The following is a 13,244-nucleotide window of genomic DNA, read 5'->3' as shown; positions in this document are numbered from 1 at the left end:
GACCATGCAAACTCCGCACAGAATTTCCTCAGTCCAGGAATCAAATTGGTATAATCTCCCTGAGAGGCGACGATGCGAACCCCTTCACCATGCAGTCCCTTATTGGCACATGCATGACAAAAAAAATCCAACCAATTTATGAGGAAACTTTAAAAATATCAGCCAAACATGATCTTCAACAAGTATGTCTCTGAGTTTCCAACTATTTGTAACCAGTCATTTTTTCTTCTTTTTTTTTTTTTTTTTTCTTTTTCTTTTTCCAAACTGGAAACACCAGCAGGTCGGTCTCAATTCAAACGACTCGATTATACATTGTGATACTTCAAGTGTGAACAAGCCAACGAAAGTTACTCTTTCTCGTCGTGACATTATCTTGGATACATTCCTTCCTACGAACGTATTTCACCAGCACCTGGATCACTCTGAAGCCGTACGACTGTGAAACCTCCAAACGATCCGCCTGTTTAACTCCAGTAATGCTGGCATTTTGAGGCTACAGCAGCAGCGCCGCTCTTTCTACCTGCCACAGGCTGTAAAGGACATTATCTCGTTTCAAAACAGCGGAGGATGAGGAACACAGATGGGCTGAGGTGATGAATCAGGCCCATTCACTCAGTCACCTAATAGCACTACATAAAATTGCATAACAGGGAAACCGAGACATTTTGTGCACACTGTCCTCTCATTACAGCAAATAACCATTTCAAACGGTGGATCTGGACAGACGCGGACGCCGCCGCTTAAAAAGACATCGTAACTCTGCAGCTGTGATTGGAAAACAATAAAACTACAACTGCAGCTCCAGCTACCTTCCACTCGTGTCCTGCGTCTGCCGAAATGATAGATTATGACTACACAACACGGAGAAGAGATAATTATAGGAAAAAAAACCTCAACAATTTGCCATTATCCTCTCTGTCAAAGGCAGCACAGCGGCCCAGATGTATTGCTTTAAGTGTGAGGTGTCTCTTATTACACCCATAACAATCTCAGCCTCTGGATAGCAATGTCATGCCGAGCCGTGGCAAGGCTGTCCCATTGTTCTCCGCTGGATGTTTATAGCATTGAGCCTGATATATGATAACCAATAAGTAAGAGGTAGTAATTACAAGGCCCACACTCCAGCGGATTGCCTGATGAATGCATGAAATAAAAGACTGGTGGGGGGGGGGGTATGTGCAATGGCTGGTTCATACAAAGACGTAAAGGGCCCTAACATACGGCAGGACTATGGGCAGATTGCAGGACAGAGGGGAGGGAGGAATAAATAGCATATATCTATTTCCCCCACTAAATGGCTGAGTAAATAGAACTGACCTTCTTAAAACAAATCAACTGCAAGCCAGAAAATGGCCAAATCAAAACGCTCAGTCGCACATATTTCTACTCTTTTCTCGTTTTCTGTTCAGGTCAAGAAGAAATAACACAATTAGGTGAAATAAAAACATACTAGGAAAGCACAACAGTATCCTATTGTAGGGCCCAGGAAGCACAAGCAGCAGTGTGGTCAGACCTTGTGGCTCCTACACTAATCGGTGGCACAAAGCCATTTATTCTTTCTGAATGTTGCCCCAAAAAGCAAAGGCAACAGCCACCCAAACTCAATGCACCTAGTGGTTCATTTGTAAATAAGCCCTGTATCGCAGTCTTATCTCTATCTGAATGTTAGAGAATTTTTGGCAACCTTTACTGAAAATATGTAGCTCCATCAGCATATGGTTAGTTGAGTTCCCTCAGCTGTTTCTGCTACAGTGAGCTTCACTGTTCACTGTTCAGTTTTGCAGACTTGTACCCACTTTAGTGCACAAACACAGACCAGGCACGGGAAACCAACAGCACATATATAGACGAACAGGTGAAAACAAATGTCCCGTTATTTGATTTGTGCGTGCACATTTGGCGTGTTTGCTGTTTTTTGAGGTCCACATCCTTGTGAAATCCTGGGATGCGGGCAGATCTAAACAAAGTGACTCACATGGGTCCACTCAGATATGAACAGATGACTGTCGAGGCATGTTGACATAAGGATCCTTGAGCCACGTAACCACAGCCATGAACCGGCCCTCAGAGAGTCGGGCATAGTAATCTAAAAATAGTCACTGTAGTAAATGTAATTTGTTGGATTGTGAAAGATGAGCGACCTGTGCACTGTGTTCCCTGGCCTTCAGCTAATATCGGCTGGGATTCAACCCCAGGTTAACGCAGTGAAAAAGATGAGAGGCCGTTGAAAAGAGAAATATTCACCTGTCTCTGTTTTTCTTATAACAGCAGGTAGAAACTGAGTGACTTGTCTGCTCACCTCCGTACAAAGACAAAGTACTTTTTAGTGTCTCTATAGTCAAACCCGCCAGCACCTTTAGCCCTTACCAATCATAGAACACATGAATACATGTTTGCTGAATGTATTGTCAACTAACAGTACTGTGCATAGAGTTCCTGTTCACTTGCTAACCTGCTAAACTCAGATAAAAGAGTCTGCCAGTTGTTTCTCTATGCTGTACTGCTTGCAGTGCCAATATTCTATGTGAACTCTAGGAAAGAAAGCCAATAAACATATTGCACTATTCTTTAAAAGTATAAAAAAAAAGTCCTGTTTTTCACAGGATGAAGGTTAGTCGACTAAAATCCCGATTGCTTCAAGAGTCAAACCTTGATCCTTCAGCGCTCACATCTTTAGAGGCTTTGTCACTCGGACACTAATGCATCCTGATGTGTGTTGCTTACCTCAGAGAAAGATATCTCTCTGATAATAATCTGAGGCCTTCTGAAGGCACACTCAGGCCTCTCCAGCAAGCCCTCTCCAATGACCCGTCTTTGAAGTGTGAACTTGAAAAACGTTGGTGGAGAGGCTGCTGAGTCGTAATGGAACTTCACTCAAAGCATTTCTGTTTGATTCACCAAAAGCCTCGGCACTGACGTATAACACGATATCATCTCAGAGTCTGGAATGTATTTCCTCCCCCGCTCGATCAGCCTTAATTTGAAGTTGGAGGCCTTTCTTTTTTCTTTTTTTTTTTTTTTTCTTATTTACCTGAAGCCAGATCTGATAACGCTGCCTTCAGCCAGCTCAATTTGTCAACTAGAAAGCATAAGAGAAGACTTTCTCTCACAAAGCAGAGCTAAATTATGTCTGATAATGCAAAGGGCAGTCTTTCTGCTCAAGTATTTTCACACTTCATTGAACGGGATGAAAACATTTGGCTACTGCTGTCATCTTGACAGGTTAATCTGTAGTTTCTGGTTAAATTTCCTTTCCTTGCTTGGAGACAGATATGCAGCCTATGACTGCAGCTCAAAATGAAGACAATTTGAGAGTGATAGCTCTGTATCTTTGACCTGTCAAACATTTTAACCAGCGCAATAATGGTGGGGATTAATGCACACAAACAAAAAATGTGGATGTTTTTTATTAGATCGGGATAAAAGCAGACGGCACTCACTTCAACTTACTTTATGTAGCGCATGACTGGAAGTTCCAAGGGAAAGTTCTGCTTGTTCGGGTTAACAAAATAGGTTAATTGAGCAGGGAGTGAGTCGCAGATAAGTCTGTCTGGCTGTAGTTTTGTTTCACAGAGAACCAAACAAGCCTCTAACCTCTTCATTCTCTTTTACCTGCATTGTAGCTTTCGGTTCCAGCTCAGATGCTACACCTTTAGCCTACATAGGTGACACAGAATAAAGAGGGAACTGCTCCACACCGAAGTGGGAGGATTTTCAGGCAGCTGTTGCTTCCAATCGCAGGGTTGTGGGTTCGATTGCACATTTTACCCTGGCCATGTGTGAAACTGTCCTTGGCCAAGACACTGAACCCCAATGGCGTGTGTGGGCACTTTACATGGCCACTGTCGCTGATGCATGTGTGTGTGTGTGAAGAGGTTAATGAAATGGACAGCACAGCACATGGTGGTAAATGTACTAAGATAAGTAAAAGTCCATTTACCATTAGCAAACGGCGCCATGTTGAGAAACTTCGGTTCAAATTTAGTTTTCTACAGGCTAAATGAATAAAATGTTATGTCTCAACTGACAAGTTGTGGCAGTTCTCGGCTGTTTCCTCCCTTCTCCAGCTTTATTCTAAGTTGCAGGCTTCTGACTCCAGCTTTAACCTGAGTGTTAACATTTTTTACTTGTAACGCACTGAAAGTCAGCAAACAGGCATATTTCTGGAAACTCAATGCCTCAGCATTCTGTGCACTTCCCGGTACATTGAATGTGCTGTCAGCACTGATCCAAATATTACAAGCACCAAGTCATTCTCAGGCCAAAAATGCATAAAACTGCCTTCAGCGGTCAGACTCCGAACACGGGAGCTAATAGAGACAGTATGCAGTTGACAAGCGATTCAGTCCTGCGGGGCGAGAGGCCAAAATCCTCAAGTTCCACCCTTGTTTGAGAAAAGAGCAAATGCTGAGCACAACAGCTGTGGATCAGGCTCTTCCCATTCAGCCACTAGATGGAAACAATACCCTGCTTTGCATGGTCACTGTTGTATCTATTTACTGCAGGTTATTTCTAACTCGGTTCACTGTTTTGACTGTTATCATCTATTCAGTGAAATCATCCTGTGTCTGTGTGTGACTTTACATTATTACAGAAATCTTTAAACCGGTCCACACGCCAGCGGTTACCTCTTTCCAAATGTCTTTTAGCAAGACGGTTGAATCCTGAGTGCTCTGCTGACCTGCAGGGCTCAATAAGGTTTCATGTTATATTGCACGAAAACATTTACAGAAATGGTGACAAAGTAATTGGGAGTCGGCAACGGTGGAGCGCCACTGGAACTATCATTTTACCAGCGGAGCGGGGTATTTTCTACAACCACACCGGGGAAAAATAAACCACCCTGTGTCTGAGTCGGAGGCCCAGAGGGGAAAGTTTCTGCCTCACCTGTTTAATTTTGGTGTTTTTGTTACAATTATATAATAAAAGATAATAATTGTTCCAGTTCCAGTAGGTGAAGGTTATTAAAATGATTCATTGTATTGACATTGTATGGTTTGCGCTTGACACTGCCACCTACCAGCATGGTGAAAAGTACAGCTTCTGGTCTGCTTCAGGTTTTGATAAATTCTGCTGCTTCCAAATGCAAGAATTTCATTTTTAACAATCACTTAAATCACATGCTGCATTTTGTGAATAATAGCGATTAAAGCAATACAGGCGTGACAATGGTTTGGGATTTTCTGGGTATATTTAATTTCAGTAGGCTTCATTAAGTGCATTTTGCTGATTATATTTTTGGTTTTGAAATTAAATATACAAAATAGACAACACCAATAGTTCGTTCTTATTTTGTATATCTTTAAAATAAGCAGGATTGTGTTGAGCATCCTACAAATTACCTTGAGAAATTACATGTTGAATAAAGCAATGTAAGTGAGGGGATATGTCTACCTTAATGCTGATGTTTATCCAAACATCTGTCGTCCCGCCACAGGACAGGTCACCAGTCCATCACAGGGCAGACAGAGAGACAGAAACACATCGTCCTTTCACTGTGGGAGACAACTGAAGCACCTGGAGGAAACCCAGAGAACACAAACATGCAAACTCCACACAGAAACTATGAAGGACTGAACCAGAGGTATGAAATGAGAATACTAACGATCAGTTTTGATCATTGCACCTTGTTCACAAAGAGAATATTTAACTTAGCTGATAAAAGTAAGGTGGGTATCTTAAAAAAAAAAATGCAACAACAGAGCTATTAAAAAGTTTATTTTCACTAACCCCATGTGACCCACCGATTCTTTGGATCCGCCCCTGTAGCTGCTGCCTTGTCCGTTGAATGATTCGGAATTCTGACGTTAAAAGCAACATATAATGAGCCACCTGGTGACTGCGTGACCTCCGAAGCGGTCATTAGTGCTGCTGCTTTCTCTGCAGCACAGTCAGAGCTATTCAGGGCAGAAATGTCGGAGGTATTTGAGCATCCTCCAGCATCTGTCTGATAATTTTCCTAGCGTGGCGCTCGGGTTGTAACGTGAGCGTCACCTCCTCCTCCTCCTCCTCCTCCTCCTCCTCCTCTCTGACTGAAGTCCCACTGAGCGGCTCTCAAACTTCAGTGTGGAGCCTGAGAGCGGAGGACGAAGAGCCGCCGGAGCCCGTCGCCCAGCCCCGCAGCGCCCCGCAGCCCCGCAGCCTTCCGGAGCCGCGCACAGCCGCGTGCAGCCCGGACCGAAGTCTCGGACGGAGCCGCGGCTCTCACCGGGGAGAAACCCCTCCGAAGTTTCCGAATGACACGTTTTCTGCCTCGGACATTTATCTCGGGAGTACTGGCTTCAGTCTCGAGGCTGAATAATTAAAACACAGCTTTTACTTTTGGCTGTTTTTCTCTTTTCATTTTTTTTTTTCCTGGAGCAGCTTTTCAATTCAGCGACGCGCCTCCGGTATGGACATGGGGAAATAACGGGGATCGCTCCGCATCCCAGCCCTCGGTGTGTTTTCCCACTTTCTATATTTTTCATACTCATTTTTTTTCTTCTTCTTTTTGAAAGGCAGACCCGTGCGCGTGTGTTTTTTCGTTTTTGGCGGTGAAATAATGAGCATGGACGGTTGTCCGCTGAAGGTGGTGATCTTCCTGTGGTGCCTGCTGGTGATTTCTGGCTCCAGCTTCGAGATCGGCTCCTACGACCTGGAGCGCGGCAGACCGGCCAAGTGCGAGCCCATCGTGATCCCCATGTGCCAGGGCATCGGCTACAACCTGACCCGCATGCCCAACTTCATGGACCACGACGACCAGAAGGAGGCTGCCATCAAGCTGAACGAGTTCGCCCCCCTGGTGGCTTACGGCTGCGACGTGCACCTCCGCTTCTTCCTCTGCTCCCTCTACGCCCCCATGTGCACGGACAAGGTGTCCACCTCCATCCCCGCCTGCAGGCCCATGTGCGAGCAGGCCCGCGAGCGCTGCGCCCCCATCATGAAGAAGTTCAGCTACACCTGGCCCGACTCGCTGGACTGCTCCAGGCTGCCCACCAGGAACGACCCCAACGCCCTGTGCATGGAGGCGCCCGAGAACGAGACCAGGACGGAGGTGAAGAAGGGGGAGGGCATGCTCCCGGTGCCCCCTCGCCCCAGGCAGCCGGGCGCCGGCGGCGGGCGTTCGCCGGGCGCCGTGGGCTCCTGCGAGAACCCGGACAAGTTCCAGTTCGTGGAGAAGAGCCAGTCGTGCGCCCCGCGCTGCTCCCACGCCGTGGACGTCTTCTGGTCCAGGCAGGACAAGGACTTCGCCTTCATCTGGATGACCGTGTGGTCCATCCTGTGCTTCGTCTCCACCGCCTTCACCGTGCTGACCTTCCTCCTGGAGCCCCATCGCTTCCAGTACCCCGAGCGGCCCATCATCTTCCTGTCCATGTGCTACAACGTGTACTCCGTGGCCTTCATCATCCGCTCGGTGGCCGGGGCCGAGAACATCGCCTGCGACCGCGAGCACGGCGAGCTGTACATCATCCAGGAGGGGCTGGAGTCCACCGGGTGCACCATCGTCTTCCTCATCCTCTACTACTTCGGGATGGCCTCCTCGATCTGGTGGGTCATCCTCACCCTCACCTGGTTCTTGGCTGCGGGGAAGAAGTGGGGTCACGAGGCCATCGAAGCCCACAGCAACTACTTCCACATGGCCGCCTGGGGCATCCCCGCGCTCAAAACCATCATCATCCTCACCATGAGGAAAGTGGCCGGCGACGAGCTGACGGGGCTGTGCTACGTGGGGAGCATGGACTCGGGGGCGCTCACGGGCTTCGTCCTCATCCCCCTCTCCTGCTACCTGGTCATCGGCACCTCCTTCATCCTCACCGGCTTCGTGGCCCTCTTCCACATCCGCAAAGTGATGAAGACCGAGGGCACCAACACGGAGAAGCTGGAGAAGCTCATGGTGAAAATCGGCATCTACTCCATCCTTTACACGGTGCCCGCCACCTGCGTCATCGTCTGCTACTTCTACGAGAGGCTCAACATGGACTACTGGAAGCTGAGGGGCCTGCAGATGAAGTGCGGCTCGTTCGGCGGCCAGAGCAGCGACTGCTCGCTGCAGACGTCCGTGCCCACCGTGGCCGTCTTCATGCTGAAGATCTTCATGTCGCTGGTGGTGGGCATCACCAGCGGGGTGTGGGTGTGGAGCTCCAAGACCCTGCAGACCTGGCAGGGCCTGTGCAGCAGGAAGCTGGCGGACAGGACTAGCAGCAGGAAGCCGTGCAGCGGCGTCAGCTGCGGCAGCACGCACTGCCACTACAAATCCCCGGCCGTGGTTCTGCACATGGCCAAGACTGACCTGCACTCAGACAACCCCACACACGTCTGAGAGGAAGCACACACACACACACACAAACACACACACACATATATATACATAGAGATGTATGCCCTGTGTGAAGAGGAGCTGCTAAAAGGACTTCATGAGAAGTGGTTAAATTGAACTGTCACTTCTCTGCTGCTGCCAAGAGACACACACACACACACACACACACACACAGGTACTGGCGACACCGTGAGGAACCATCTATGAACAGTATTCATTGCATAAAGGGAAATGTTCAGTATTGTTACTCATACTTTCCTGTTCGTAGTGTTCTGTGCAGTAGACATGCCCAGTGTTGCGAAGCAAAAAGAAAACATTAAAAAAAAAAAGAGAGAGAGAAAAAAAAAAGGACTGTTCTGTTATGGGAGGCATCTCGGGAAATATTAGTCTGTTCTCCTCCCTAAAAGTGGCATGATTAACTGTATAAAGCTGTATAAATGTTCTATTTATTGTAAATATATTTAATTTAAAGGTTTTCGTTGGCTGTTCCCCGATGGGTTGTTTAGATACGTTTATTAAAGGTCAAGGAAAAATAAGTGCCTTTTATAAGAACTTCAGTTCTTCGGGGGATGACAATAAATCTGTTGAATTCATGTTTAACTTCATGGTGTTGTTGTTGTTATTGTGGTCTCTCTCACAGTTTGTAATAATGAACCATTAGAGCAACCCTAAATGGTTGTTCATTTCAGTTTTGTCTCCCAGTCTTCTCATGAGATTTAGACAGTTTCTCTCTCCCTCTCCTTTTTTTTTTTTCCCTAGCAGAAATCTTGCCACATGTGTTGTCTTCCAAGTGCATGCCACATCCCAGAGGCGTCCCCAGCAATAATCCTCAAAGAGAATCGCTGATGAATAGAGTGACAAACCATGGCGAGCGCTAATGTTTGCATCATCAGCTTAAAAAATGCAGGAGCAGTTTGCGGAGGAATATATTTAATTAATGGGGGTTTTAATCCTTCCACAGAATCACTGTTGTTGCCCTCTTCGCTGCTCCATTTGATCCTCATGCAAACACTCAGCACTTTGATCTGAGAGCACAAATCTGAAGAGGATTTCAGTCGGATTGCATGGTTTCACTGACAGAATTAACTTGAGCACAGGCACTCAAAACTGTGGCTACTCATTGGGTAGATGGATTATTAATTTAATGCTGGAGTTTATGTGCGGCTGGGGACTGTGCTTCTGATATGAATGGAGGAAATTCTACTACACAAAGTGTTTAGTTTGGCTATAGGAACAATACTTTAGAGCCTTCGGGAATAACGTGAGGTATAAATAACGGCTCGCCGATTCAGAGAGAAAATATGCGTAGCTGAATTTTTTTTTTTATTAAATAAATACTCTAAGTTGGTTCTTGCAGCTAACTTTTCAGTAATAAAGTCAGGTTTACTGTGCACAAGAGCTGCAGTGTCCTCAGACGGTCCATAAAAAAAGTGGAAATAAATAGCTTTAACATTACGGGACTTTGACAAATTTAGGTGCCAAAGTAAATTGCAGCCACACACAGCAAGTCATTTCACAGTAAAACACTGGAAATTAGTGGAGTGTTTCACAGTGGCTGGAGCTGATTGTTTATTATGACTGTGTGTAATTGTGCGCTGTGTCACACCACGAGCAGCAGCAGCACATGAGAGCGGTAGTTTGGAAAAATGTGATGACCAGGAGCTTATTTTCATTACTTTACTGGAACACCAGCCGGATGAACCGGGCATGTGCTGGCCTCACACCTCCAGAGGGCCACATTTATTTTATTTTCATTTTTCTAACATTTGTAGTCCAGTAGATTTACTCAAGATGCATTTAATGCAACTTGCTCCACGCAAATGTTTAGATGGTTTTATGTCACAGCAGTGCTGAAAATACATTTCACCTCTGTTTCCATCTCATTTTATTTTGTTACAGCTCTAAAAACATCCCTTTGTTTTAGTGCATAGAGTTACATATACATCATGGAAGCATTTACATTTTATCAAACGTCTTCTCACAAAGCCCAAACAGTCGAATTTTGATCAGAAAATAAGTGAATTTCCAACATTATGTCATTTTAAACTCTGTATCCTGGAGGCAAACTGAGGGAAAATTCCAAAAATAAAACCCCTCATTGCATTTCATATCATCCTTTGAATTTTGTTGAATCCAAAAATACATAAAAAAAAACTTTATTATTGATAAAAGCTTTATTCTGCTGAAAGATCGCCAGCCCTGCCTGCTACGTGTTTCTCAGAAGCCCAATGTTTTTTTTAAAAAAAACTTCAGTACTCTGGATTTCTGCAGCCTTCATCATGCATATTTTCACAGATCCACCCTCACAGCGTGGCTTTGATGCTAATAGTTCATTAGTAATAAGAGAGCGCGAACCTCTCGGCTCGGGTTCTGCAGGCTGCTCTTATCAAAACAGTGTGGGTAAACCGCAAACAGTAGCAACCTTTATTGAAAAATTGCATTCCTTTTCATTTTTAAGTTGTAAGGTCATCCCTCTGGAGGTCCTGCTTTGGCTCACGGGCAGTGTGTTTCACACCCCTGCTGCAGCAAATCAAGCACAGTTCTGTTCGGGGCGGTGTTCTGCCGACACGTGAAACGCCTCGGTTAACTTAAATTAGTTATCCCTCCCTTTTCCCCTCAGCGAGATGAAGGTTAACGACCAACATCCTCCTCTTTCTGTTTTCATTACTCATCCATTGTAGACGTTGCCCGTTGCTCCGGCAGGCGAGCGCTGCGAGCGCCGGACTGTGGAACCGTGCGGATCACATTTAACCATTAAGAGAGAAAGAGGGGAGGGAGGGGGTGGGGTGGGGTGGGGTGGGGGGTTGGGGAGGCGGGGGCTGTTTTGTTTGGAGCACACTTGCAGCCGGAGACCCTCGGCTGGTGGTGTTTGAGCCACATGTTCCAGTTCATGGGCGCTTGAACGCGGGCGCGTGCTTCCTCCCCACTTCACACTCCAGTGACACGACCCAGAGAGGCCAAACACTTGCTGTGTGGGACACAGAGCGGCCTGTCCCACCTGCGCCAAGCCGCTCTGATTAGATAGGAAGGAAGGTAGCCGCAGAGAATGAAGCACACGGGTGTAGCACAGAGGGAGACTTTACTTCCTGCAGGTACTGTTCTGCTGAAACTTTTTTTTTTCCTCTCAGCAGTTCATTCTTGCTTTTCCTGTGTACTGCTGAATATGACCAGTTCAGGTTTTGAGAAATTCAAAAGGTCAACAGAAAATGACTCGTTCTCGCAGCAACAGGCAACCGTTGCTCGGTTTCTTCTTCTTCTTCTTTTTTTTTTTTCCACCACAAATATGAATTCTATCACTGCATTTCCAGGTCACTGACGGCTATTTTTAGCTCCTCTCTTTTGCAGAGGAAAGGCATCACACGGCAGAGCTTCAGATAGAGGCAAGAAAGCAAGGTTCATTCCAAAAACAGAGTTTGTTTGAGCTGTGGTTCTTTTGGCGCCACAGAAAATGTTGCTGCCGGGAACACCTTCCTCTCCCTCTCTCTCTCTCTCTCTCTCTCTCTCTCTCTCTCTCTCTCTCTCTCTCTCTCTCTCTCTCTCTCTCTCTCTCTCTCTCTCTCTCTCTCTCTCTCTCTCTCTCTCCCTCTCTCTCTCTCTCTCTCTCGTCCATACACACACACACACACCACACACACCTGAGGTCTGCAAATCTGGAGCACCACCAACCAATCAACACACAGCTTGTTTTGACGAATACCCAACCTCATCTCCTCTCATGTTCAATTTCAAGAGTGAGTTAAGTTAAGTTAACTCGGCCTCGCTTGAGAGATTTGGCTTGGCTGAGTCTCCCTGCTGTTTTTCCTCTCCTCTGGCTCTGGAGGTTAAATGGTGTCAGTCAGTCGCTCTGAGCGGCGAGTTTGTCTGGGCCTGAAGCGAGGCTACTCCCACAAAAGGCAACATTTTTCCTCGCAGGTTTCTCAGGGATTCTTCATTGTGCTGACCGAGGGCTTAACAGTGTATTTATTGAATCAAAAGCAACACAGAACGGTTGTATTTATCTGGGATTTGCACAATTTGTTTTTGATAAAGAGGCGTAGAAAACACCTCAGCAGTTATCCCGCTTCGGCTGCTGACACCATGTTTTTGTCTGCCCAGGAGAAATCCCCCCATCTGGTCATGGGTTTGATTAAAGGCGATCATTATGGCATCAATGCGCCTCCCTCATAGACTTAAACCCCTGCCCACCCCTCAGGGTGAAAAAAAAAAAAGAAAAAATAAAGCATCCTTCATTACCCTGCCCTCCCTCCCTCTGCAGTCCCTCGCCCCCCTTGAGCGCTATCCCTTTCCTGTGCTGTTTTGATGTGTAAATGAGCGCATTGAAATCCTGCAGGCCCCCGAAGAGACGCTTTCCATGAAAATGCGGCAGTCAGAGAGCACCAGAGTTCACACAGCTCACCACTCCCCACAATCAGACGCCCAGTGCGCCGCCGCCGCCGCCTCGCCTGTTAGGGCAACACACAAAAGACGGAATCACACAGTCGCACACGCACGCTAACTTGTATCGTTATGCAGGCTTTGTGACCTCCGAGAGGAATCTGCTTAAAAGCACACGGACAACAGAACTGTGGCTTTCCGGAGACTTTGTGAGATTCAGCATGAGGTGGAGGAAGCAGCTCAAGAGAGTTCAGAGGCCGATTTTCACTTCTACAGCAATTAACAAGATGAAAAAAATAGAAAACTATGCGCTGGCAAATTCAAAATGTTTTAAGGAGTAGTGCAGAAGAGTGTGCATCGACTTGGATTCTCAGAAGAACTGATGTTACAAAGTAAAAATATGAGTTCCATTCAGATGTGAGGAAAGAAGGCATAAACAAGACAGAAAGACGAACAGGTAATGCTCTTCTACGTCCTGCTTCATGTAAACATGTCGACCAGAGAATAAAATCTGACAACATCCAGTCAGAATGACCCTTTTTTGACCTAGCAGAGGTCAAATTATCCTTACTGC

The 13,244-nt window shown here is 46.4% G+C and overlaps 1 protein-coding gene across 1 annotated transcript; it reads left to right on the top strand.

The window, feature by feature from the left end:
- The first annotated feature begins 6,077 nt into the window (after positions 1 to 6,077).
- LOC115400812 (frizzled-9-like) lies at positions 6,078 to 8,682 on the top strand. The gene has a single exon (XM_030108858.1). It carries the CDS (start codon positions 6,542 to 6,544, stop codon positions 8,297 to 8,299), a length of 1,758 nt encoding a protein of 585 aa, XP_029964718.1. The 5' UTR covers positions 6,078 to 6,541; the 3' UTR covers positions 8,300 to 8,682.
- Positions 8,683 to 13,244: the final 4,562 nt, after the last annotated feature.

Source organism: Salarias fasciatus, chromosome 14, assembly GCF_902148845.1.
Source record: "Salarias fasciatus chromosome 14, fSalaFa1.1, whole genome shotgun sequence".
In the NCBI taxonomy this organism is placed as follows: domain Eukaryota; kingdom Metazoa; phylum Chordata; class Actinopteri; order Blenniiformes; family Blenniidae; genus Salarias; species Salarias fasciatus.
This window is presented reverse-complemented; position numbering and strand designations above follow the sequence as displayed.

What these genes read in the sequence shown, in the direction of transcription:
- LOC115400812 (XM_030108858.1), top strand. Translation starts at nt 6,542, where the DNA reads ATGAGCATGGACGGTTGTCCGCTGAAGGTGGTGATCTTCCTGTGGTGC.